We start from the raw sequence: 27,128 nt of genomic DNA, 5'->3' as shown, positions 1-27,128 counted from the left end.
GCATGTGTAACTTTTTTCTTTAAAATGAAGTCACTAAAATAAAATTGCTAAAATAAAATAAAATTACTAGATGAACATTTATGTAGTTCACCACCCAGTGAACCACCCAGGCACATCTTTATCCATTCATCAGTTAGTTGATGGACATTTGGGCTCTTTCCATAATTTGGCTATTGTTGATAGCGCTGCTGTAAACATTGGGGCGCATGTGCCCCTTTTGAATCAGCGTTTTTATAGCCTTTGGGTAAATACCGAGAAGTGCAATTGCTAGGTCGTAGGGTAGTTCTATTTTATTTTTAAGTAATCTCTACACCCAGTGTGGGGTACTAACTCAAAACCCTGAGATCAAGAGTCGCATGTTCTCCTGACTGAGCCAGCCAGGTGCCCCAGAAAAATCAATTTTGATGTGTGGGATAAAGATGTTATTCCAAGTTAATTTTTTTCACAGTTAACTATTATTCCTGGTAGCATTTGTTTTGTGACGACATTTGGAGTTTCGGAAGACACTAAAAGTGTTCTTTTTTTCTTCTTTTTTTTTAAATGTTTATTTATTCTGAGAGAGAGAGAGTGCAAGGGAGAGGGGCAGAGAGAGAGAGAGAATTCCAAGCAGCTCAGTATGGAGGCTGACGTGGGGCTGGCTTTCAGGACTGTGAGATCATGACCTGAGTGGAAATCAAGAGTCTGATCCTTAAGCGGCTGAGCCACCCAGGCACCCCTCAAAGTGTTATTAATCTTCAGCTAGTAATGTCCACCTAGGTCATTAGAAATTTAAAATCTTTATTCCAGAGTGGCAGAATCAATCAGTAGAGCATATGACACTTGACCCTGGGGTTGTGACTTTAAGCCTCACATTGAGTGTAGAGATTACTTAAAAATAAAATCTTAAGGGAAAAAAAAGTGGAGCCCTGAAACGTTTCCCCCTCCCCCTCCAGTGAGTGACGAGTAGAAAGAGGGAGAATTTCTAAGGGAGACATAGCTCTTCTTCCCTTCTCTCATGGACAAATCCCTTTTATGTTTTAAATGTTTATTTATTTTTGAGAGAGAGAGAGAGAGAGAGGAAAATAATCTAGGGCAGGCTGTGGCCGACAGCAGAGTGCCTCAGCAGAGAGCCCCCCATGCAGCCTGAACCCGCGAACCAGAACAGAGGATAAAACCTGAGGGGCGCCTGGGTGGCGCAGTCGGCTAAGCGTCCGACTTCAGCCAGGTCACGATCTCGCGGTCCGTGAGTTCGAGCCCCGCGTCGGGCTCTGGGCTGATGGCTCAGAGCCTGGAGCCTGTTTCCGATTCTGTGTCTCCCTCTCTCTCTGCCCCTCCCCCGTTCATGCTCTGTCTCTCTCTGTCCCAAAAATAAATAAAAAGGTTGAAAAAAAAAATTAAAAAAAAAAAAAAAACCTGAGCTGAAGTCAGCGACTTCACCAACTGAGCCACCAAGGTCCCCAATGGATAAATCCTTTTTTAAAATGCTGTCCTTCAGGGCACCTGGGTGGCTCAGTTGGTGAAGTGTCTGATTTCAGCAAGGTCATGATCTTTCGGTTTGTGAGTTTGTGAGTTTGAGCCTGGGCTCTGTGCTGACAGCTCGGAGCCTGGACCCTGCTTTGGATTCTGTGCCTCCCTCTCTCCCTGCCCCTCCCCCGGCCACACTCTGTCTGACGGTCTCTCTCTCTCAAAAAATAAATAAACATTAAAAAAATAATAAAAATGCTGCCAGTCAATACCAAAGAATATAGAACCAAGTCACCGGGCGTGAAGAGTACTTTCCATTTTCTTTTACTTGCACACACCCTACTACTTTGCCTCCCGTCCCTTCCTCTAAATTTAAATTTGAGGGAGAACATTAAGATTCAGAATATGGGTGTGTCTCTGCTTTATGTATTAAAAGATGACACAATGCCTCTTGCCTGTTGGTGATACCAGTGAGACTGGGCATTTTTCTAATAGTCTTTTGCATACTCTAATGCTTACATAAAATTAGGTAAGAGATAAGTAGCTTCTGGAACAACATCTTTATGTAATTGGGAGAGGGGCTTCACCCTTTCACTAAAGCCACGGGCCAGTAAGAGCCATTCTGTTAAATGAATGTATCTTTGCGGTCTGTGGCATGAGATAAGTCTGCAACTGCAGTAATCATTGCACACTTTGTATTTTTAATTGTGGTAAAATCACCATTTTAACCTTTTTAAGTATTCAACTCAGTGGCATTAAGAACATTCACAACACGGTGCAGCCATCACTGCTAGCCATTTCTAAAACTTTCCATCATCCCAAACCGAAACTCTACCCAATAAATAATAACTCCCATTGCCTCCCCTCTCAGCCCCTGGTAACCTCAATCCTATTTTGTGTCTGTATTAATTTGCCTATTTTAGGTGTCTCATGTAAGTGGAATCACTTAATATTTGTCTTTTTTGTGTCTGACTTCTTTGTATTTTTAAAACTATCTCCTGGGGCGCCTGGGTGGCGCAGTCGGTTAAGTGTCCGACTTCAGCCAGGTCACGATCTCGCGGTCCGTGAGTTCGAGCCCCGCGTCGGGCTCTGGGCTGATGGCTCGGAGCCTGGAGCCTGTTTCCGATTCTGTGTCTCCCTCTCTCTCTGCCCCTCCCCCGTTCATGCTCTGTCTCTCTCTGTCCCAAAAATAAATAAACGTTGAAAAAAAAAATTAAAAAAAAAAAAAACTATCTCCTCTTTGTGCTTACAGAAAGAAGAAAATATTTTGTAGCAATGAGAAGCCCTCCTGTAACCTCTTAACTCTCTGGAGGAAAGACATCATTCGGATGAAGTAGAAAAGCAAGCATTTAACTATTTTTAGGGCATTCTTGTTAAGGAATTAAAAATAAAGGTTTAGGCGATTTGGTAAATAAAATATTTTGGTACGTGCTAGTGAGTTTGTAGGGCAGAAAAGCAAGGAAGATATTAAAGAACAGTTGTTGAGCAACTTCTTCCTTTTAACTACAAGAGATTTAAAAGGGTTAGCCTCCTAAACATCAATTAGGCCATATTAAATTCCTCCCATCCAAGTACTAATCAGGCAAGACCTTGTTTAGCTTCGAGATCAGGGTGGTGTGGCTGTACACAGCCGTATTAAATTCCTGTAAATAATGAGCCCAAATATTATTTCATGAGGAGATATTTATACTTGGTATCACTATGATCCAGACGTACTGAAACTGTTTTAAGTCCGTTTAAGTCTTTCTGCAGATAAGTTTTACTAGATTTCTAACACCATACAGATATACGTAACCAAACTTCATCAATTAAAAAGAAACTTTGGGGTGCCTGGGTGGCGCAGTCGGTTGAGCATCCGACTCTTGATTTCAGCTCAGGTCATGATCTCATGGTTCATGAGATCCAGCCCCATATCAGGCTCTGCACTGACAGTGTGGAGCCTTCTTGGGATTCTCTGTCTCCCTCTGTCTTTGTCCTTACCTTGCTTGCTCTCTCCCTCAAAATAAATAGATAAACTTAAAAAAAAAAATTTTTTTTTTAAGAAACTTTAATTGTCTGAAGTTTGAATTTAGTCCCATTTATTTCAGAAGTAATAATATGATTATGCATATCTTAAAAGTAAGATCACCCTTGCTGAGACCTGTATTTTTCCTGAAAACAGTGTCATTTGTCATAATTCCCTAATGATATTTCCTGAGAGTACTTTTGATTATCAGTGAACCACACCTCTATTTTAAAGAGCTGATTCATGCCTCTTAGTGGTAACAGAAAAGACCGTGTTTAATTAGGAGGAGGGAGGTTAGTTTTTCTTGAAGCTGGGGGGGGGGTGGTGGTTAGTCCCATTTTTAAGTCTTTACCCTTAAGTAATATGTTAGATGTTGGTTATTTGTACTTAAAAATAACCTTTTCCTAAGTGTAACTTTTTTTTTTTAATTTTTAAATGTTCATTTATTTTTGAGAGAGAATGAGTGGGAGAGTGGCAGAGAGAGAAGGAAGCACAGAATCTGAAGGAAGCCTCTGAGCTGACCTGAGCCAAAGTCAGATGCTTAACTGACTGATCCACCCAGGCACCCCAGTGTAACTTTTTTGGAACAGACTTTTTATTTTATTTTTTTAAGATTTTGTTTCTGGGGTACCTGAGTGGCTCAGTTGGTTAAGCATCAGATTCTTGGTTTTGGCTCATGATCTCACCATTCTGGGATTGAGCCCTGTGTTAGGCTCCACACTGATAGCACAGAGCCTGCTTGGGATTCTCTGTCTCTCCTCCTCTCTCTTCCCCTCTCCCCAGCTCACGCTCTTTCTTTCAAAATAAATAAACTTAAAAAAAAATTTTTACTTTTAAGTTATTTCTCCACCTAATGTGGGGCCCAAACTCATAACCCCAAGATCAGAGTCACACACTCGTCCGACTAAGTCAGCCAAGTGCCTCTGGACAGACTTTTATTTATTTATTTATTTATTTATTTATTTATTTTTAATTTTTTTTTTTCAATGTTTATTTTTGGGACAGAGAGAGACAGAGCATGAACGGGGGAGGGGCAGAGAGAGAGGGAGACACAGAATCGGAAACAGGCTCCAGGCTCTGAGCCATCAGCCCAGAGCCCGACGCGGGGCTCGAACTCACGGACCGCGAGATCGTGACCTGGCTGAAGTCAGGCGCTTAACCGACTGTGCCACCCAGGCGCCCCTGGACAGACTTTTAAAGACAGAAATGTTTTTTCTGTGTCAATCATTAATAGCTTTTATTCCTTGTTTCATTTTGAGTGTCCAGGATAGGCTCAAGTTGTAAATACAGATATAAATGAGTCTACCAAGAATACACAATTTTTCCTAACAAGGTATATACTTTTTCAGGTATTGTTTGGCATGCTGGTTGAGCCAATACTAGAAGTAAAAAGGCAGCAGAACAATATTTTCAAAATTGTATAAGGAAACATCTGTCAACTGAGAATTGTATACTCAGTAAAATAATATGTCAAAAGTAAATTTCAAAGAAAAAATTTCAAACAAAGGAACTGAAAGAACCTGTTCCTATGGAACCTCCCCAGAGGAACTTATGAAGGAAATCTGCCTATTGGACTCAAGGGTCTAAGATGCAAAGGGGAATGATGAGCAAAGAACACACGGACATTAAGGAAAATCTTAAGGACTGACTTGAAAAAGTAACATCTTATTTGTGGGTATAGCAATGGAAAGTACTCAAACAAATATAAATAGGGAGGGGGCTTGAAGTCCAAGCATTCCAAGAGTTCCTGTATAATTAGGAAGGAGAGTAAAGATATTAACTAACTTTAGACTTCAGATAAAATATTCATGTCAGTCTTTAAGAGGTAACAATGAAAGAATAGAAATAGAAAGAATACAAATAAACAGAAATGAGGAAAAGGAATAAGAAAAAAATGATACAGCAGAGGGCAAAAAAGGAGAAAAAACCTGAAAAGTTGAACAAGTGAAAAAAAGAAAGTAGGGTGGTAAAAAGGAACACAAATATCTCTTAATCACAAAGAAATAAATTAGATCGTTTTCCCCAAAAACTCGGTTTAAAAGACAAAGATGGTCCAAGCAGAGACATAATAAAGGAGGCCTAAATACATGGGAGAGACATAAAATATTCATGTTTGGAAAACTGTGTATTATAAAGAGGACAGTTCTCTCCAGTTTGAGTTTTAGATTAAATGTAATTCTAATCAAAATTCCAGTAAGTTTTTTTCATGGAATTTGACAAGCAGATTCTGAAATGTATATGGAGCGGGGGTGCCTCGGTGGCTGAGTTGGTTGGGCTCTTGGTTTCGGCTAGGGTCTTATCTCGTGGTTTCATGGGTTCGAGCTCCATGTCGGGCTCTGCGCTGGCAGCACTGAGCCTGCTTGGGATTCTCTTTCTCCCCTCCTCTCTCTCTGCTCCTCCCCAACTTGTACTGTCTCTGTCTCTCAAAATAAATAAAGAAACTTTAAAATAAGTAAATAAATAAAATGTACATGGAACAGCCAGCACACTTCTGCAGATAAGATGGGGAAACTTGTCCTACTTGATTACAAGACTTATCGTCAAACTGATTATTAGAGTGGTTTTGGCCCTGGGATCATAAAATAGATGGGTAGAATAGTATAGAGTGCTGGGAGAGAGACCTATGAATATAGGGAAAGGGATATGTGACAAAGGTGCCATTACAGATCAGCGGATAAATTATTCAGTAATGGACTGAGATCATTTGTTACTCATAAAAAAACAAAATGGTTGTCTATCTAATACCATACACAAAAATCAATTCTAGTAGCATGGATGACCAAAATGTGAAAGGTAAAATTTTTAAATGTTAAAAAGAAGGTATAAGAAAATATCTGGCTTAGCTCAGGTTTTATATAGATTAACTTAGCAATAAGTTAAAAATAGAAATAAAATGGGATGAAGGGATAGGATGTGATGGACAGGGATATGGTATTTTAGACAGGGTAGTCCGAGAAAAGCCCCTCTGAGCGAGTCATATATGAGTTGTCACGTGAAATAAAGGAGTAAATCATGCAGTTTTTGAGAAAGGAGCATTCCAGGCTGTTTGAACCGTACCTGCAAAGCCCTGGGATAAGAATGTGCTTGTTCAGTTACTCACAGGGTTAGTGTGGCAGGAACAGAGCAAGCAAGAGAGTGATAAGAAGTGAAGTCTATGCGTATGTAAATGGGTTAGGTTATGTAGAATCTCAAAGGCCATGGTAAGAAATTTGGAAATAACTTCAGATGCCATAGGGAGACACGATCTCCTTTTTTTTTTTTTTTTTTTTTTAGAGAGCAGAGGGAGAGAGAGAATTTTTTTTTTAATGTTTTTATTTATTTTTAAGACAGAGAGAGACAGCATGAGCAGGGGAGGAGCAGAGAGAGAGGGAGACACAGAATCCGAAGCAGGCTCCAGGCTCTGAGCTGTCAGCACAGAGCCCAACGCGGGGCTCGAACTCACAGACTGTGAGATCATGACCTGAGCCAAAGTCAGACGCCCAACCGACTGAGCCACCCAGGTGCCCCAGGAGAGAAAGAATCTTAAACAGGCTCCACACTCAGCGTGGAGCCCAACGCGGGGCTTGATTGCACGACCCTGGGATCATGACCTGAGCCAAAATCAAGAGTCAGATGCTCACACGACTGATTCACCCACCGAGGCGCCCCCCCCCAACTTTATTTTTTTAAAGAATCACCCAGACCACTCTGAGGACAATACAATATAGGAGCCTGAGTGGAAGAAAAAAGGTTGATTAGGGAGTTGACACACCAGTCTAGGCAAGATGTGGCCATAGCTTGGTGTTGGGTGGTGAGAAGTGTTTAGATTATGGATGTATTTTGGAGGCAGAGGCATAAAATTTGATGATGATTTAGGTGTGGGTGTAAGAGAAAGAGAAGAGTCAGTCATGACACTAAAGTTTTTGTCCTGAGCCACTGGAAAACTTAAGTTGCCTCTTTACTGAAATGATGATCCAAAATAGCAGCTAACACACTTGCCAACTCTATTTTGTTTTTTGGGTTTGGGTTTTTTGTTTGTTTGTTTTGGTTTTTTTTTTTTTTTTTTTTTTTGGTGAGTGTTCTACATCTGTTGCCCTACTATTGAATAGGGGACACTGGAGGAAGAGCCAAGTTGGGAGTGGGCAATCAAGAGGGTTTTTTTCTTGTTGTTTTTGTTGTTTTTTTAATATACTGTGTTTGAGAAACTTCTTAGATTTCCAAATAAAGATATTACATGGGCTGTGGATATGCCAGTTTGAAGTTCAGGAGAGAGATTCAGTCTGGAAATATGAATTTGGAAGTTATCAGTGTATATATTGTATTTTAAACTATAGAACTGGATGAGATGATTAGTCGGGGTTCATATTTGGGGTGTTACTCCTCCAGGAGCGTTTAGAATTATAGGGGGCTGGTTTTGCATGTCATAATTGGGGAGGCTGTGGGCATTTAATGTAGGGGGCTGGGGTAAGGGATACTAAGTGAGGGTTGCTAAATGTCCTGCAGAGTGTAGAACAGTACTCACTAAGGAACTGACCCGGCCAAAATGCTGATGATGTTCCAGGGAGGGAGAGAGTGAAGATTGGGAAGAGACAAGATTCAAGGGCCAGATCTTAGGACTCTGCAACACATAGAGGAAGAAGGGAGGAGGTTCCTGCAGGGACTGCCTCAGGTGAAGTAGGAGGGGAAACAAAGACTGTTAAGAATTCCATAGACCCCAGTTTAGAAAACACTTAATTACTGGGGCTGTGAGAGGCAGCGAGAATATTTTGGATTCTATTGTGTCTTCAGGCGATGAAGAGAGGGTTGGATGTGAGATATGTTTTGGAAATGACTCGTGATTTGGAGGATGAGATTTCTGGTTTGAGCAAGTAGGCGGTGAGCTAGGAAACTTGCACGAAGAGTAAGAAGTAAGGATGAATGAGGTAGATAATGAATTGTTTTGTGTATGTTGAATGGAGGTTCTTGGATATCTAAGTTGGAGATGTTCAGTGAGTTGGACATGTGAATTTGGAGCTGATAAAAAAATTTTTTTTTAATGTTTATTTATTTTTGAGAGAGAGAGAGTGCAAGCAGAGGAGGGGCCGAGAGAGAGGGAGACACAGAATCCGAAGCAGGCTCCAGGCTCTAAGCTGGCAGCACAGGGCCCGACTCAGGGCTCGAACCCATGAACGGTGAGATCATGACCTGAGCTGAAGTTGGCCCCTTAACTGACTGAGCCACCCAGGCACCCCTGGAGCTCATTCATTTAAAAAAATAGTTGTTATTGTATACTTGTTATTTTCCAGGCAACTTTCTAGATGTTAGAGTGAACAGTGTTAGAGTGAGCAATGAACAAAAATAGGTAAAATATGTGTCCTGAAAGAACTCATAATTTAATGAGAGGAGATGATAAACACAATAAAAGTACATTTATAGCATACGGTAGAAGATAAGTACTCTTGAAAAATACAAAGCTGAGAATAGAGACAAAGGAGGGGTAGGGTGATGCTGATGATCTCGATTTAAAGTAGGGTAATGAAGGCTTCACTAGGAAGGCAGCATTTTAGTAGAGATCTAAAAGAATTGCGGAATGAATATCTGGAGGACTAGCATTCCAGGGAGAGCAAGTGCAAAGGCCCTGAGCATGCCTGGCAGGTTCAAGAAACAGTAAGGAGGCTCACCGGCCTGAAGCTTAATGAGGGAGGGAGAGAGGAGTTGAACATGATGGGGTCATGTGAGCATGGTCATAGGGTCTTATAAACTGTTGAAAGTGTTTTGGCTTTTACCTGAGCTTTTGAGAGAGATCTGGACTGAGCATATGTATAGGTGTGGGCATCATCTGCCTATGGGTGGTTATAGAAACCACGGGAATATTTGTAGCACAAGCGTCCAGTTAGGTGGAGACACAAAGCAGTCTCTTCTACGAAGACTACTCAGGATTCTTTTAGCAAGATACCCTTCTGTTTGTGACTCTCTAAGGACAGAGGTGTTTTGTTAATTGAAACTTTCTGTTAGGTAACCCAGGATCATCACCCTGATCATCTAGTGATAACGTGTTTAACAGTTGAGATAGTATGAATCCTGTCTTCTCAATCTGTCAGCAAATCCTGTTGTATTTACTAAGCATTTTCAGATTTTTGATTCTTGGTTATTATTGCCATTCCACTTATGTATCAGACATTTATTCAGTGCCACATACATCTGAAACAAAGTGCTGACCTCAGGTCTGTTAGCATGAGGGTTTGAATGGAGCTTTGTTTACACAAATGAACACACTGCATTCAGGCTTCTAATGACTGTAGCCAGTATTAATCCCTTATTCTCTCTAATTCCTTTTATACTTGTTATTGGAAGATTAATACTCAACTAATTTGACTTCCTAGCTAGTCTTTTTTTTAGTGGTTGCTCTGGGGATTATAATTCACATGTTACTTTAAAACAGTCTAGGGGTGCCTGGGTGGCTCAGTTGGTTGCGTGTCCGACTTCAGCTCAGGTCATGATCTCATGGTTCGTGGGTTCAAGGCCAGTGTCAGGCTCTGTGCCGACTGCTCAGAGCCTGGAGCCTGCTTCAGATTCTGTGTCTCCCTCTCTCTCTACTCCTCCCCCCGCTGGCTTGCCCACGCACACTCTCTCTCAACACCTAGGCCTCTTCAGGTAGTTTTGTTGACTGTTTTTTTTCCCCTGTATATAGACCATACTTTCCTGTTTGGGTGACTCATAATTTTTTCTGAAAACTGAGCCATTTAAAATAATGTGGCAAGTTTGAAAATCAGATTCTCCCCTCCCTCCTGTGGGTTTCTTATTGCTGTTTATTTAGTGACTTTCCTGGACTAAGTATGTATAGAGCCTGTATGCTTTATTGGGTATGGCCTTTGCAGTCTCTGCTTAGTTGGTTTAGTAGTTAGCCAATGATTAGACAGAGATTTCCTTAAGTGTCTTGAACCAATAAATTACCCACCCTTTGCCAAAGGTGCTGTGTCTGTATGTTGGAGTATACCTTCAATACTCCCTGCAGGTAGTTTACAACCTTCCCTTAGCCATCACTTCCTGCTTGCACAGAATTTCAAGGTCAACCGCAGGTAAGAGATCAGGGCCTCCTCTCATGCCTTTCCTGGGTTTGTGCACAGCCTGTAAATGCATGTGCCCTTCTAGATACCCAGGAATATGTCAGAGCTTTCCAGAGTCCCTTACAGACATGTCATTCCTGAACATTTATGGGTTTTTTGTTCAGTGTTAGCCTCCAGCTGGTATCACTGCCTTAGGCTGTTGGGATGTTAAACCACTGTCACTGAAGGGTTTTGAAAAATGCCCTCAGGATAGGGCTGTTCACATGGAGCAAGCTCTGAGTGAGGTCAAATAAAGATAAGGAGCTTGGACTTTTCTTGGTGCTGTTAGTCCGATCACATACTAACAGCTCTCTGAGGATGGGGCTTTGAGGGAGCTCCACATTTGTTGTATCTTTTCCAGTAGCTGCTAGGCTGTGGTTTTCATAGCTACTGTAGTTACGGAGTTCTTCATTTTCAAGGCTAACACAAACCTGAAGAGAGGGAAATGAAAGTCAGTTGAAATGCCATCTTAATGATCACTGGAACCTTACCAAGGGTCAGCTAGTTTTGTTTTTTGTTTGTTTTGTTTTTTAAACCTTTCCTTAATGTTTATTTATTTTGAGGGAGGGAGGGAGAGAGAGAGAGAGCACTCAAGCAGGAAAGAGGCAGAGAGAGGGAGACAGATAATCCCAAGCAAACTCTGCGCCCACAGTAGACACAGGGCTTGATCTCATGAACTGTGAGATCATAACCTGAGCCGAAATCAAGAGTTGGTTAGTTGAATGCTTTACTGACTGAGCCACCTGCGCGTCCCTCTTTTTTTTTTTTTTAATTGCAGTAAAATATACACTATGAAGTTTACCATTTAAGCATTTCTTGAGAGTATTGTCAGTGACATATTGTTCTACAACCATTACCACCCTCTATCTTCAGAAATTTTTCATCTTACCAAACTGAAACTCTATATCCATTAATGATAATTCCTCATTCTCCCCTCCTGCCAGCCCCTGGAAACACCATCTGACTTTCTGTCTCTGAATTTGACGGCTCTAGGTAAAGTGGGATCCTACAATGTCTTCCTTTTGGATTTGGCTTATTTCATTTAGCATAATGTCTCAAGATTCATCTATGTTGTGGGGAGGCTGTGTGGCTCAGTCCATTAAGCATTGGACTTCGGCTCAGATCATGATCTTAAGGTTTGTGGGTTCAAAGCCTGTGTCAGGCTCTGTGCTGACTGCTCTGAGCCTGGAGCCTGCTTCAGATTCTGTGTCTCTTTCTCTCTCTGCCCCTCTCCCACTCACATTGTCTCTCTGTCTCTCAAAAATAAATAAACATTTAAAAAATTTTTTAAAGACTCATCTGTGTTGTAATGCATGTCAGGCTTCCATTCCTTATTAAGGCTGAATAATATATACCACATTTTATTTATTCATTCATCTGTTGATGAATATTTTGGTTGTTTCTACCTTTTGGCTGTTGTTAGTAATGCTAGTGTGAACATGGGTGTATAAGTATCTGTTTGAGTCCCTGCTTTCAATTCTTCAGGGTGTATACTCAGTAGTAGAATTGCAGGATCATGTGATAATTTTTTTTTGAAAAATTTTTTAGGAACTGCCATACTGTTTTCACAATGGCCGCACCATTTTGTGTTACAGTACATAATTCTCCAAATCCTCTTGACACTTATTTTCTGTTTTTAATTTTGACGACGTAAAGTTTATCTACTTTTTCTTTTGTTGCTTGTGGTTCTGGTATCATATCTAAGAAACTTAAATGCCTGACTAAAGGTTGTAAGCTTAGACCTATCTTTTCTCCTAAGAGTTTTATAGTTTTAGCTCTTACATTTAGGTCTTTAATTTATTTTGACTTAATTTTTGTGTTTTCTATTTCTCTAATTTCTGCTCTAATCCATATTGTTTACTTTTTTCCCAGTGTCTCATGGTAAAAGGTTAGGTTGTTGATTAGAGATCTTTCTTCTTAATTTTACTTTTGTAAATTTTTTAAATGTTTATTTATTTGAGAGAGAGAGAGAGAGAGAGAGAAAGAGAGAATCCCAAATACGCTCCTTGCCATCAACACATAGCCCAACACAGGCACGAACCCATGAACTGCCAGATGATAACCTGAGCCAAAGTCGGACGCTTAATCGACTGAGCCACCCAGGCAACCCTCTTTCTTCCCTTTTTATTGTAGGTGTTTACAGCTATACATTTCTCTCTAAGCACTCTTTTAGCTGCACCTGGTAAGTTTTGGAATTTTGTGTCTTCGTTTTTGTTCCTGTCATCTACTTGTTTATACATGTTGAGAGAATAGCTCCTCCAGAATACTGGTGGGCCTCTCTTCTATCTGGGGGATGCTTAGAAGAGGGAAGTTGGTGTGGTGAACTGTATCTCCTGCTGCTGCAACTGGTCTCAACATTACAACTGGTAATTATTACCTCCCTCCACTCTCCATTTCAGATTCCCCTTGTCTTCTGCTGCCATCTCACCAGTCTGGATGTCTTGCTTGGTAGTGTGACCCAGACCTTCATTCCTGAAGGATCTGAACAACTAGCTACCATGCGTTTCTTAGGCCAGAGTATCCAATTTGTCTGTTTACTGTGCATTCAGAATTGGGAAAGCGAGTACCAGTAGGCACCCAAATGGATCATCTGGGTTTCAGATATATTGTCACTGTCCCCTTGTGGAACAGCAGCCCTACTTCTTTCTGATAATAAGGATCAGTTATCCCTGCCAAGGTGGTAATTCCTCTTCTTTGCCTACTATCCCTAGATATAAGAACTCCAAAATGCCCAGGTGGCACCCATAGCTAATAGTCTTGGGATTCTTTTGTCTCCTATGGAAGTGTTCTTTTTGATGATGAATATCTTTAGAGTTGCAGGGATAGGACGCACACATTCTCCAGGTGGGCCTTTGGGATTTGGTGACAAACAGGGTATCCTGTTTCTACCTACCATTTTTCCGTATCCATGTATTTTTCCTGTTGAAGACATAGCATGTAAAGGTCTTTGACTTGGTGCATATGTTGCATCCTGGAGGGTGGCACTTTGATCTCATAACATATTACATTGAGTTGATCCTTCAGCTTTGCCTTCAGGCCATTTCAGTGGTCTTTAAGGTAGGAGCTTTTACATGATGCTATTGTATGATACCGCCAGTGGATCTCATGGTCCTGGGCCCTATCCTGCACTTAATGTAATGACATGATATTGTGTGGGATGATGCTTACTGATAGATTACAATTTTCCTGAACTCTCAGGTAGTGATGTTCCTTTGGGCAGGAAAGGCAAACCTCTACCCAGAATATGTCCTTATTCCTTTTGGAATAAATTGCTCACCTTTTCATGGTGGAAGGGGCCAAATATAGTCAGTCAACTTGCCATCATGTGGCCTATTGGTTTCCTTAAAAGGTGGTGCCATATTGGAGCTTAGTGTTTGCCTCTGTGGCTGGCCATTTGGACTTTTTGCGGCATCAGTAACTGGAGCATAACTGGGAGTTCATTCTGTGGTCCATGCATGGTATATATCTCTGCCACTATGTCCACTTTCTTTCATGTGCTCATTTTGTCAGCACTTGGGAGGCCATGACAAAAGATGGCTGACAAATTAGTTGAGTCATTGTCTGTTTGGTTGTTTAGTGCTTCTTCCATGGCAGATGTTCTCTGATGAATGTTAACATGTCGTACAAAGGTCTTAACATGTTGTATCCACTCCTATGCCCTCCTGCATGCCTCTACCCTAAGACCTCCTTGCCCCAATATGCCAGTCTTTCCACTTTTATGCCCCCTGACCAGCATGTTAGGACACTTTCCTGTGAACTATCACACCACTTCTTTGTCTACACAAAGTAGACAGTCAAGTGTACTGCTTAAAGCTCTGTCCATTGGGAGGGTTTTCCTTTACCACTGTCTTTCCGTGCCACCCCCGGAGTGGGGCTGTGCCTGTTCATTTTTGACTCGTATCCGCATACAGCTATCTATGAAAAATGCGAAGTTTTTTTTCTCTGTTAGCTGGCTATAGGGCCTCCTATATGTCCAGAAAGGTATATGCTGAGGGATATTCTTGTACAACAGTGGTGGATGATATGATGATTTGGGCTCTCTGCTCAAGCTTGTGGGTCCTATTTGTGCTTGCTCTTGGTTGTATCACTTTCATCTTATGCTGTATTGTTAGTGGGTACACCCGACGTTACAGCTTGGTGTGTTTCATAGAACCTAGGTCATGATGGATGCTTCTAAGTAAACGGTCACTTGGTGTCCCATGGTCAGGTGCTCCATATCTACTAGGACATAGTATGTCATGCCAGGAGTTGTGTAGAAGGCATATGATTTTCTCCTACAAGTGGCATGGGCTTGCTCCAGAACCCCAGTGGTCTGTGTAGTGATTCTCCCACTGGGGCTTGCTGTAATACCATAGGATCGGCCAGGTTGTTTGTATCACCACCCAGGCCTGCAGTCCTCTCCTGTTTTGAGCTCTTCTCCACATGCGCCTTTTTGTGTCACCTGGTTTAGAAGCCAGAGCAGTATTCTCAGGTGTTGTGCTTCCCTCTTACTGGCGAGCGATGCAAGATGCAATTATTTACTTGGATGACTTTACTTGAATGGCATGTCTTGTCAAGTCCTGACTACTAAAGATTTTACTGATGTAATGGGTTCCTGAACCTTTGAGATATTTATCTCTCACTTGTCTGGAATGCATGTTTCCTGACTAGGCCATCAGTGTGCTATCTACCTCTTGCTCATCTGGCCCAGTTAGCAAGATGTTATTAATATAGTGGTCACTGTGATGTCCTGCAAGAAGTCCAGATGATCTATGTCTCTTAGGACTATATTATGCAAGAGAGGGGAAAATTGACATAGTCCTTTAAGTGAGAATCCCAATCAGGCTCTGCACTGTCAGCACAGAGCCCTACGTGGGGCTTGATCCCATGAACCATGAGATCATGACCTGAGCTGAAACCAAGCGTTGGCTGTTTAACCAACTGAGCCACCCAGGTGCCCCTCTGATTATTCTTTTAAAGTGTACTTATTGATTTTGAGAGAGAGACACACACAGAACCAGACGGGGAGGGGCAGAGAAAGAGGGAGAGAGAGAGAATCCCAAGCAGGCTCCGTGCTGTTAGCCTGATGTGGGGCTCCATCTCATGAACTGTGAGATCATGACCTGAGCTGAAATCAAGAGTCAGATGCTTAACTGATTGCGCTGCCCAGGCGCCCCAGGGATTCTGATTTTTTAGTGGGGTAACTACCCTCAGCATCCTGACCTTCCATCCTTAATTTCTTTCAATGTTTCAAATAGAGAAGTGCTCTTATTGGCAGTTTGTCTATTGTGCTTCTAGTGACATCATGTTCCATTAACTATCTCCATAAATCTGAGTCAGGACCCTTTGACTGCCACTCTGACTTTGCTGGTCTGTATGGTAATTGTGTCCCTCTGGCTTTTAACAGTTAAGTACCAGGGTCTGGGTTCCTTTGTTTTAAGCTCCTGCCATCACCATTGCTATCAGTGGGGTTAGTTTTGTTAACAACCTCTCCTGTGCAGGAGACCAGCTATTAAACTTCCTAATGACACTGGAGCCCATCTCACCAGCACATTCTTTATGGCATCCTCCTGGCCATTCCAAGGAACATAATAATTTGATGGGTTTTCTGACCTACTTCAGCATGCCTACTTCCTTGAACCTTTGATTCCTTCCTCCACTGTCTGCCGTTGTAGTTTTGGTGTTGGTACTTAGCATGGGCCATCACATTTCCAGTTTTAGCAACCTTCCTGGTGGTAAGTTCACATCATATCCTGAGGTTTTTGCCAGGGTGGTAAATCCCATATTTCCAGAGAGTAATAGATAACCTCTTCCTTGTCAGTTCTATGTTCTGATCATCATGTTGAGGCATCCTCAGAATTCAGTCACTGTTTTACTCCCCTGGCCCCTGCCATACATGCTTTGCTAAGTCTTGCAACTACCTTTGGTTATAATTCCTTTCTGATCTATCAGAAATAGCACTTGTGGGCTCGGTTATGTTGTGACTTACACTAGCCAGGAGGTGGCAGATCCTGAGGGGGGCATTGTTTTACTGAGCAAGATGTGGAGACCTCTGCATTATTTTCAAGTGAGAGGTGAATGCTGGTTCTTGTGGGGAGGTTGGGCCACTTTTGTAGTCTCAGGAGGTTACGGTGTATTTGGACATTTGAGATTTTGGAAGGGACATTAATCCAGTTATCTCCCTCCCATGTATTAGGGTCTAATTTTTTCCCAATCAGGGACCTGACCTTGGCATAACATACCTCTCTTGGCTGAGCATTAACCTTCAGAGCTGGCCTATTCTGAATAAGTCCTGCCACGGGTCTTCAGCTTTTTCTGTCCTGCTGCCACAGAGTAGAGTTTACCAATAAGGCTTGTGGCTTTCATATTTGACTTTCAACTGACTGTTAATTCACTCTTCATTTTTTGTTATTACTGAGTTTAGCAATAGCCATTCAATTCAGTTGTCATTATAGTTATTGTTTTCCCTTTGCTGTTCAAATGCCTGATACATTCAGTCAGCTAGAGCATTCCCTTCCACAGATAGACCACCACTGTTTACCACTGGTGAAAGTTTAAGAATTGGACCAGCACCTTTTACCAGGGATTATCTGTGTTAGACCTACCACCAGCAGGGGGGTCCTCACTGCCATCTAGGCTGTGAGCAATTCAGCTCCAAAACCCTTTCATACTCCCAGTTTTCTCAGGTCACTCCGACACCAGCTGTTGGTAGATTGTGTTCTCTGAAAAGCAGACTCTGAATTGGGAGTTTAGTATTCATTCAGACTGTTTATTAGGGAATGCCCTTGGGATCAAAACCACAAAAGAGATAGGAAGTGAGATTGGGCAGATTGATCCTTGTCTTAATTAAGGGTAAAGGAGATTGGGTATCTATACTCAGTCAAATTTCTTTCAAAACATTGTTTTATTTTCATACTTGAACATCCTAAACTTAAAACTTACTGCATTTGAAATAACTCGTACTTTCTTTAGGCAAAATCACTTCTTTCTAAGATATGGATACCCTTTCTCAGATGTTTATGTGAGTTTTATCGGGTGTCTGGGGTGGGGTGGGGGGGTATGTGTTTTTACATAAGAACTATCCTTTTTCCTTACACTGTAGTAAATTCAAGATGGGGGCTGGAAAGGTAACTTACTTGAGTAAACTGAGAATAATATATTTTAAAATGAAAATTAGGGGCATCTGGGTGGCTCAGTTGGTTAAGCATCAACTTCAGCTCAAGTCATGATCTTGTGGTTCGTGAGTTTGAGCCCTGCATTGGTCTCCACGCTGATCATGCGGAGCCTACTTGGGATTCTCTCTCCCTGTCTCCACCCCTCCGCCACTTGTGCGCGCACTCACATGCACTGTGTCTCTGTCTCTGTGTCTCTCAAAATGAATAAATAAACTTAAATTAGCCTTAAATGTTTTATGATATTTTTATACTATATATCTGTATCTCAGCTGTCTTAAAATAAACCCCAGTTGGTAATGTTCTCACTTAATACATTATACATTTCTATAATGTTCCAGCCTTAATGTTTATTTTATTTTGAGAGAGAGAGAGTGCATGTGCATGCATGTGGGCACAGAAAAGGGGCAGAGAAAGAAAATTCCAAGCAGCCTCCGTGCTCTCAGTGCAGAGCCTGACGCCAGCGGGGCTCAATCCCACCAACTGTGAGATCATGACTGAGCCAAAATCGAGAATTGGACGCTTAACTGACTGAGCCACCAAGGCACTCCTATAATGTTCCACTTTTAAACTATAATCACTGTTACTGAATTGGGTGTTAAAAAAAAAAAAAAAACACATAAAAGGTGGTGCATTTTATGTTTTAAAGTATATCATTTACCTTTTTCTCTCTTTAGAAACTATACCTCACCTCCCTAAACTGGTTAATAGTGGCATGGAAGATCCATTTGGTGAGTATCACTTAACATTTTTCTTAGTAAATGATATTTGTGTTTTATCCTCACCTCCATTAAACCTCTGTAAATTAATTTTTTTCATGTTCAGTATGCTGCTCTGTAGCTTAATGGCTCTCAGGCTTTTTGGTCTCAGGATCCCTTTATACTGTAAATATAATTGAAGGCCCAAGAGAGCTTTGTTGGCATGACTTATATTTATTGATATTTACTATGTTATATTTATTGATATTTACTGTGTTACTGTGAAATATGTTACTGTTGATATTTACTATGTTATACAAATTTTTAAAATATTGTTTCATTTGTAACAGCTTTAATAAATTCATAAGCTTCATAAATAACATTGTTAATGAAAAATAACTCCCAAAACAAGGGGGAAAAAAAAGCAACAGGGGAGGGATTATTTTACTTTTTTTGCGAGTCTCTTTAATGTCTGACTTAATAGAAGACAACTGGATTCGCATAGCTGCTCCTGCAGTCTGTTCTGTATCACGTACCATGTAGTCTCTGGAAAATTGACTATACAATTGAGAGACTGTGAGAGTGAAAAGGCAAATAACATCTTTGTCTTATTTTTAAAAAATAATTCTAACCTTGCTATTTAGGGATCCCCAGTGTTTCCTACATTGTACTTTGAGACCTGCTGATCTAGAATGCTACTTACTTCAAATAAAACAAAGAACCATTTGGCAAGTTAAAATAAGAAGTTTAAAATTCTCGATCTTGAGCAGTTAGGAACTTATGAATTCTTCTGTTTGGTTGGAAGTTTAGTTCTGCTACTATTTCCAAACAAGTGTGCTTTGAAGTTCTTCATTAGTACTTGGCCAGTGAAAGATACCATGGAAGTAATCATAATGGCAAGGATGTTCACTATTTCTAGTGAAGTTTGTATGTATGTGATATTTTATCTAACAGCATGGTTAAGGGAATGTAAATCTAGATACACAAAGGTTTAGTATCTACCTTTCTGACTAAAAAGTAAGTTGCTGTTTTCCTATTGATTCTAATTTCAAAGAGAGATATAGTCTAGGGTATCCACCCCTTCCTCCCCCCAATCATATTACAGATTAGGAAGACTAGTTAGGAAGAACTTAAAATTTAAAATAGGAGTTTAAAATATGCAAAAAAAAGGGACCAGAGACTGTTTTCCTTAGACTGTTAACCTTAGCATGCTGGAGTAAGATTTTGATTCAGGCATTTTGTGATTCTTTGCTAAATGTGAAGAAATCTGAATCTCCTCTTATGCCAATGTAACTTGAAGTATAAGAAAAATATTACCAACTTTATATTCTACTCGTGCCCAGTTACCCTAGATGACTGAGATCAGCGTTGGGCTACTGGTACAAGTAATGAGTAGTTCAGGTTAATAGCTATTGTCTTGCTTTGAGAACTTTGGAAGATCCAAATTTCTTCTGCTTTTTAAAAAAAAATTTTTTTAATGTTTGTTTATTTTTGAGAGAGAGAGAGAGAGAGAGAGAGAGAGAGAGAGTGAGTGTGAGCGGGGGAGGGGCAGAGAGAGAGAGAAAGACACAGAATCCGAAAAGAGGCCCCAGGCTCTGAGCTGTCAGCACAGAGCTGGATGCGGGGCTCGAACTCACAAGCGGTGAGATCATGACCTGAGCAGAAGTCGGACGCTTAACGGACTGAGCCACCCAGGCGCCCCTCTTCTCTCCTTTTAATGTCCGTAACTGCTTTTTTAGGACCTTGGCCCCCTAAAGGGCTCTTACATCAAGTTCATCAACGTAATCCTTAGTTTGAACACTAGAGGGCAGTCAGTACTTTAGTGATAAATTTGTAGTTTTATTATTAAGTTAATTCTGGTAGGGATTCCTTATGAATGGTTTAGTAAATTTAGTTGATTTTGGTTGCTTGGTGACAAATCGTATAGAACATGTACATGTGACAAACTAGAGTAACTTTTGACAACTCCAAGAATGTTTACTGGAAACAATTTTTCTCTATAACCCCCTTACCTCACCTAACTTAAGCATAACTTAAATTTAATCGCATCTAATTAATGTGCTTTTGATCACCAACATGAGAAAAAGGAAGGTGGTGTTCTGTGCTAGTGAGATTTTTCCTCTTCTACTTTAAATCTTGGAATCATAACCTGATTAGCATTTATATTCATAATGTGGATTCTAAAGAAAAATGGAATTTTCTTATTTGCTTACAAAACATACATATGATAATGTTTGCTGGGTTATGATCTGCTCCGTGTCATTTGACAAAGAAAAGAATTCTGAATGTAAAATAAGTGTGTTTCAAAGATGGTAGAGTCCTTATAAGATAGGGTGAGAATTTTGTGATAATTAGGTTAGCTAACAGTTATACAAATGCACTGAAAAAGAATTATTTGTTGTATTCTGAAAACAAAAGTGAGGGATGTTGACCCATCAAGTTACAGTGAGCAGACCTAACGCCTCTGGGACCTTTCCTACGTGGACAGATTTTTTTTTTTTTTTTTTTTTAAGAAATGTCTTTTTTTTTTTTTAATGTTTATTTATTTTTGAGACAGAGAGAGACAGAGCATGAACAGGGGAGGGGCAGAGAGAGAGGGAGACACGGAATTGGAAGCAGGCTCCAGGCTCTGGGCCATCAGCCCAGAGCCCGACGCGGGGCTCGAACTCACGGACCGTGAGATCGTGACCTGAGCCGAAGTCGGACGCTTAACCGACTGAGCCACCCAGGCGCCCCGCTACGTGGACAGATATTTACACATTTCATTATATAATATTTTAAAATCACCTTTGTTAATACTATCACTGGTCTCACTGTAAAAGTCTTAAATATTGAGAAGCTGTCACACTCACTCTGGATATGTCTTCCAAAATTACCATTCTCTTTTGAAAGCCTGACTTATATCACTGGCAACAAGTACTGTCAGTTTTCTTTGTAGTGATAGGCTCACTTTCATTCAATTTTGAGAAAATACCTGTCAAATATCTAAGCTTGAATAATATAGTTTGTCATTCAACCCTTCAAGTAAAAATGGTATTTTATGGAAAAAGAAAAGAAAGAAAGAAAAATACCTGGCTAGTTCAGCTGGCAACTCAGTCACACAAGTGCTTTTCCTAAAGGTAACTGTTGTACGTAAGTATATGTTTTATGCGTACTTCCCATTTCCTCATATAGAATAATAGAAGGATATGTACTGAAGGATTTAGTTTTTATTAAAACTAATAACTTTTACTGCTTCATCAAAGACATTCTTAAAATTGGCATTGTTCTTCAACTGCAGTAATGTAGTGGTGAAGACCATGAGTTCTATTAACAGTTTGGTGCCACTGCCTTGATTTGTGTTAAGGTATCAGCAGTTTTGCTCACCATTGTTTTTGTACCATCAGGATAAGTGTCAACACCAGAAAAAGGCAAATAATCCTTTAGTATTACTAAGTCTATAGCTGTACCTCTTAGACTGCTGGAAGGATTTCAGGGATCCCCAGGCATCAATGGACCATCCTTTCTTCAGTTTCCTGAGGCTTAAGGAGTCTATTCTATGGAAGAAAAGCAACTATGGGCAAAGTCAAGACTTGTCCTGGAGGTTGTACTGGGCAGGGCTCCAGTGTGGACCTAGTCTTGGACAGGTGGCAGAAAGACAGAGGGAGTGGGCAGCTCTGTGATTTCTTCTAAGTTGACCATGACCCACCTACAGCTTTCAGGACTTGGTTAAAGAACACTTCTCTGGGATGAAATGAGTGTTCTGAGCTCGTTAGGCAGCCAAGTATTTTGAGTAGAAATTCATCAGCATTTAGTCAAGATAAACTGAGATATTGTCAAGATAAACGTTGTTATATTGTATTAGTCAAGATAAACGTTCTTTTATTGAAAGAGGATAAATGGCAGCAGAGATCGTGGTGCTGACAACCTTCAGTCTGTCTCTTGAGTCATACTGTTTCAATCTGGGCAGATGTCTCTCTAGGTGTGGTACACAGCTGTCATCCTGGGTAACCCTGCTCACTTGGGGACTCTGCTTCTCTCCTGTGTTGGCTCCTTTGTTTAGTAAACCCCATGTCGTCTTCTTTCTTGATTGCCGGTTGCTTCTCAATGCTTGGCTTCCTAGAATAGTTTCCTGATTTTCACCTCTTTTTCCTTTAGTTCTGCCTCCTAGAAGACTTCTTCATCTTTACCTTCAATTAAAATTTTCTTCTCTACTATTATGTTTTGATTTTCTAGGAGATCTTTTTTTTTTATTCGTGGAATGTTTCATAGTATTTTTGTTTGTTTGTTTGTTTCAACAAATTTTCTTTGCCTTGCATAGTTTCTTTTCCCCTAAAGTTGCTTTTCTCTCTTTGTTTTGATCTGTTTTATGTTAGAGTTTTCCTCTGATGTCTCATAATAATTAGCTGTCTGCTTCTGATTAAGAGTGGGAAGCTTTAAATTAGAAGCTTTAAACACATAGGCTGATTACCTTTGGGCCTTTCTGTAGGGTGAGCTTCTTGTCCCTCTTGTTGAGGAAAATCCCCACACCAGTAGAAGAGTCTTCCTGTCACTGACTAGATTTCCAGATGGTAAGGGGTGAGGGGGATTGGGCAGGGCAGAGGGGTTTGCTCCATTCAGCATTGTTGTGCACATGGTCACCTAATTCCCCTCAGGTTTTAGTACTGTCTACCCATTGTCAACTGCCTTTTGTGTCCTCAGTTGAAAAACCAGTTGTTTAATCTCTTCCAAGAAGCACACCTCTTGAGGGGCACCTGGGTGGCTCAGTCGGTTGAGCATCCGACCTCAGCTCAGGTCATAATCTCAGTCTGTGAGTTCAAGCCCCGCGTCAGGCTCTGTACTGACAGCTCAGAGCCTGGAGCCTGCTTCGGATTCTGTGTCTCCCTCTCTCTCTCTGCCCCTCCCATGCTCATGCTCTGTCTCTCTCTCTCTCTCAAAAATAAATAAACATTAAAAAAAAAATTAAAAAAAAGAAACAGACCTCTTGAATTCTGCCAGTGTTGGTGTGGGAACAGACATTCAAAGTCATGGAATGGGGAAGGTGATAAAGGAATCAAACAGCTTTTACCCTGATTCTCTTTATTTTATTTATTTCCCTTTCACCTCCAGTTTCAAAGGGACCTGGTAGAATTCAATGAAAGTATTATTGTATATTAATAATTTTTACTGGGGGGGGGAGTAATGGCTACACTGTACATTCAGTGCGAGAGGAAGGAAGGGTCCAAAAAAGATGTGTATACAGTTTATGCTATGTGATATCTCGTCCCCTACTGCTTTTAAAAACAGCTCATTACTGTTTTTGCTTTCTTTCTCTCTTATCAACTGTTCATGGGTTACCAGCCACTCTCCCCATAGCATGCCAAAAGAAAAGGGACTGAAACTCTGTCATATGAAGCTCCTAAAGGTTTTTTTAGGTAGGAGAGGATCTGTATACTAAATTGCCTTCCCCAAATCTTCTGACTTTATTAAGTTTCTGTATACCCTTTCTTATATAGAAGTAAACACAATTTGTTGAAAATATTTCTTTTGGTATGTGCTTGATGAAATAATTATTTAATGAGATAGATTGTTAGTATGAATCCTAAGTTTGAAATTGGTTGCAAAGGCTTTATTCATATGCATGGTATTCTGGGAACAGTTTTACAAGGTAATATCTGTTTTAGATTAAAATTTGTATCACATTGGGAATATGAGAAGCAGTGTGTTGAAGTAGAACAAAAGCTATATCTAAACAAATAAAATTTAATTTATTTTCTACTCTTCTGTATCTGAATTTATAAAATAACTATTATGTTATAAAGGGATTTTTCCTAGCTATTCAAGGACATTTGTTAAGGAGTCATGCTCACAGCTAATGCACTTAACTTCAAGGTTCATGGGAAAACAGGTTGCTTGGCTGGCTGGGTCTGTGGAGTATGTATGTGACTCTTGATTTTGGGGTTGTGAATTCAAACCCCACACTGGGTGTAGAGATTGCTCAAGTAAAAAATAAATAAAATCTTGGGGCACCTGGGTGGCTCGGTTGGTTAAGTGTCTGACTTCAGCTCAGGTCATGATCTTGTGGTTTGTGAGTTCGAGCCTGGCATCAGACTCTGCACTGACATCTCAGAGCCTGGAGCCTGCTTATGATTCTGGGTCTCCCTCTGTCTCTTTCTCTGTCCTTCCTCCCACTTGTGCTCTCTATCAAAAGTAAATAAATAAAATAATAAATAAATAAAATCTTAAAAAAAATAGGGCTTCTGGTTGGCTCAGTCAGTTAAGCCTCCGACTCAATCTCAGCTCAATTCTTGATCTTGAGGTCGTGAGTTCAAGCCCTGTGTTGGGCTCCATGCTAGGGGTGAAGCCTACTTTAAAAAAAAAAAAAAAATCACCAAAGTTCATGGGAAAACATTTTTGTGATGCTGTCATGTTGTTACCACTTGAAGCTCTAAATGTGTTAATAACACATACCCTCCTCCCTCCTCCTTAAGAATGAAGACCAAAATATGAACTTAATTAGTTTTGAGATCCTTAGGGAGTAGGAGATAAATTCCTTTGGAATTAAAGTATGCCAAAAATGATATTAGTTCTATTTTTTTTTCTGTAGTTTTGAATAGAAAATTTAAAAAGCATTATTATAAATATATATTAAATATCTTCCTTTTCTGATAGGACTGTAAACTTAAGGAGAGCAAGATCTTTCTGTTGTTCCACTACCCAAGAGTAAGCACACAATTACATATTTGTATGTATTTCTTATAGTGATTTTAAATTTTTTGCATAAAGTAGAATAACCAATTATCAGGGAAATAGCACAAAACACCAGCTTCTGTAAACTTTAATAGCACTGATATCATGTAATTATTTTTTTTCTGTCTGTACCACAAAAAGATGAGCCATAGTGGAAATGCAAGCCTGAAAAGTAGTAATGCTGACATTCTGGACTATTTCCCATATACTTTCTCTACTTTTCAACCCTTCTGACTACTCCGTGGTCCCTACATCATAACAGGTGTGATGAGTTGACTAAATGTGAAGACTGATTTCCATCTGAATTTACTTCTGCATACTGAGCCCTTATCAATGTGCAATGAACATAGCATAGGCCATGAGTATAAAAATTCAGGGATGCCAGGGTGGCTCAGTGGATTGAGCTTCTGACTCTTGATTTCAGCTTAGGTCATGATCCCAGGGTCATGGGATTTAGCCCTGCATTTTGCTCTGTGCTGAGAGTAGAGCCTACTTAAGATTCTTTCTCTTTCCGGGGCATCTGGGTGGCTCAGTCAGTTGAGCGTCTGACTTTGGCTCAGGTCATGATCTCACGGTCCGTGAGTTCGAGCCCCCCCATCAGACTCTGTGCTGACAGCTCAGAGCCTGGAACCTGTTTCAGATTGTGTCTCCCTCTCTCTCTGCTCCTCCCCTGCTTGCACTCTCTCTCTCAAAAATAAACATTTAAAAAAAAATTTTTTTTAATTCTCTCTCTTTCTCCTCCCCTGCCTCTCCCCTGTGCTAGCACACTCTCTCATATAAAAAATAATTAAAATTAAAAGGAAATAATAGGAGAGAAGGATGGCTTTCACTTACCATTTTGTATCTTACTGTATGCTTTGCGTCTTTTAACTATGTACCGATATTACTTTTATTTATTTTTTTTTAAGATTTGAGAATGAGAGAGTGTGTGAGTGGGGGAATGGCAGAGAGAGAGAGAGAGAGAGGAAGAGAATCCCAAGCAGGCTCCACACTAATAGTGTAGAACCTGATATAGAGCTCCAACTCACAAATCATGAGATCATGACCTGAGTCGAAATTGAGTCGAATGCTTGACCAAGTGAGCCGCCCACGTGCCCCTGTATTACTTTTATTTTTCAAAACATAAACAAGGATTTTATCTGCATTGTAGTTTTAAGGACATTTTTGTTTCTTCTTTATATTTCTCAGTGTTAAAGTGTGTAAGACTAATTTTTTTAATATTTATTTATTTACTTATTTATTTAGAAGGAGCCTGCACATGCACACAAGCGGGGAAGGGATAGAAAGAGAGGGAGACAGAGAATCCCAAGCGGACAGTGCACTGATAGTGCAGAGCTTGACTCTGGGCTCGATCTCACAAATCGTGAGATCATCATCTGAACCAAAATCATAAGTCGGATGCTTAACTGACTGAGCCACCCAGGCACCCTTATAAAACTAATTTCTTGGGGCGCCTGGGTGGCGCAGTCGGTTAAGCGTCCGACTTCAGCCAGGTCACGATCTCGCGGTCCGTGAGTTCGAGCCCCGCGTCGGGCTCTGGGCTGATGGCTCGGAGCCTGGAGCCTGTTTCTGGTTCTGTGTCTCCCTCTCTCTCTGCCCCTCCCCCGTTCATGCTCTGTCTCTCTCTGTCCCAAAAATAAATAAACGTTGAAAAAAAAAAAATTAAAAAAAAAAAAACAAAAAAAAAACAAAACTAAAATTATTAGGGGTGCCTGGGTGGCTCAGTCAGTTAAACGTCCGACTTTGGCTCAGGTCATGATCTCGCGGTCTGTGAGTTCGAGCCCCGCGTCGGGCTCTGTGCTGACAGCTCAGAGCCTGGAGCCTGTTTCGGATTCTGTGTCTCCCTCTCTCTCTGACCCTCCCCCATTCATGCTCTGTCTTTCTGTGTCTCAAAAATAAATAAATGTTTAAAAAAAAAACAACTAAAATTATTAAATGAAATAATGCTTGTAATGTTTGTAACATGATGCCAAACACATAGTAAATATATAATAGCTGTAATATCTAAGCCACTAAGGGTATAAACGTGAATAAGACATGATCCCTGGGTTTTTTTTTT

At 40.6% G+C, this 27,128-nt stretch overlaps 1 protein-coding gene across 6 annotated transcripts in view; it reads left to right on the top strand.

Annotated features, from left to right (window-relative positions):
• The window catches only part of PHACTR4 (phosphatase and actin regulator 4), a 103,679-nt gene that overhangs the window by 7,809 nt on the left and 68,742 nt on the right, over positions 1–27,128 (top strand). For all 6 annotated transcript variants that reach the window (XM_047085369.1, XM_047085367.1, XM_047085371.1 and 3 more), the window contains exon 2: positions 18,341–18,394. In XM_047085369.1, the coding sequence (XP_046941325.1) occupies positions 18,379–18,394 (16 nt within the window). In that variant the 5' untranslated portion in view covers positions 18,341–18,378. The remainder of the gene's footprint in view (positions 1–18,340; positions 18,395–27,128) is intronic.

The sequence above is a fragment of the Lynx rufus genome, unplaced genomic scaffold (genome assembly GCF_022079265.1).
Source record: "Lynx rufus isolate CCGP_SWC_20201006 ecotype Redwood Valley unplaced genomic scaffold, mLynRuf1.p SCAF_2, whole genome shotgun sequence".
Taxonomy (NCBI): domain Eukaryota; kingdom Metazoa; phylum Chordata; class Mammalia; order Carnivora; family Felidae; genus Lynx; species Lynx rufus.
The sequence above is the reverse complement of the archived record's forward strand: the minus strand, read 5'-3'. Positions and strand labels throughout refer to the sequence as shown.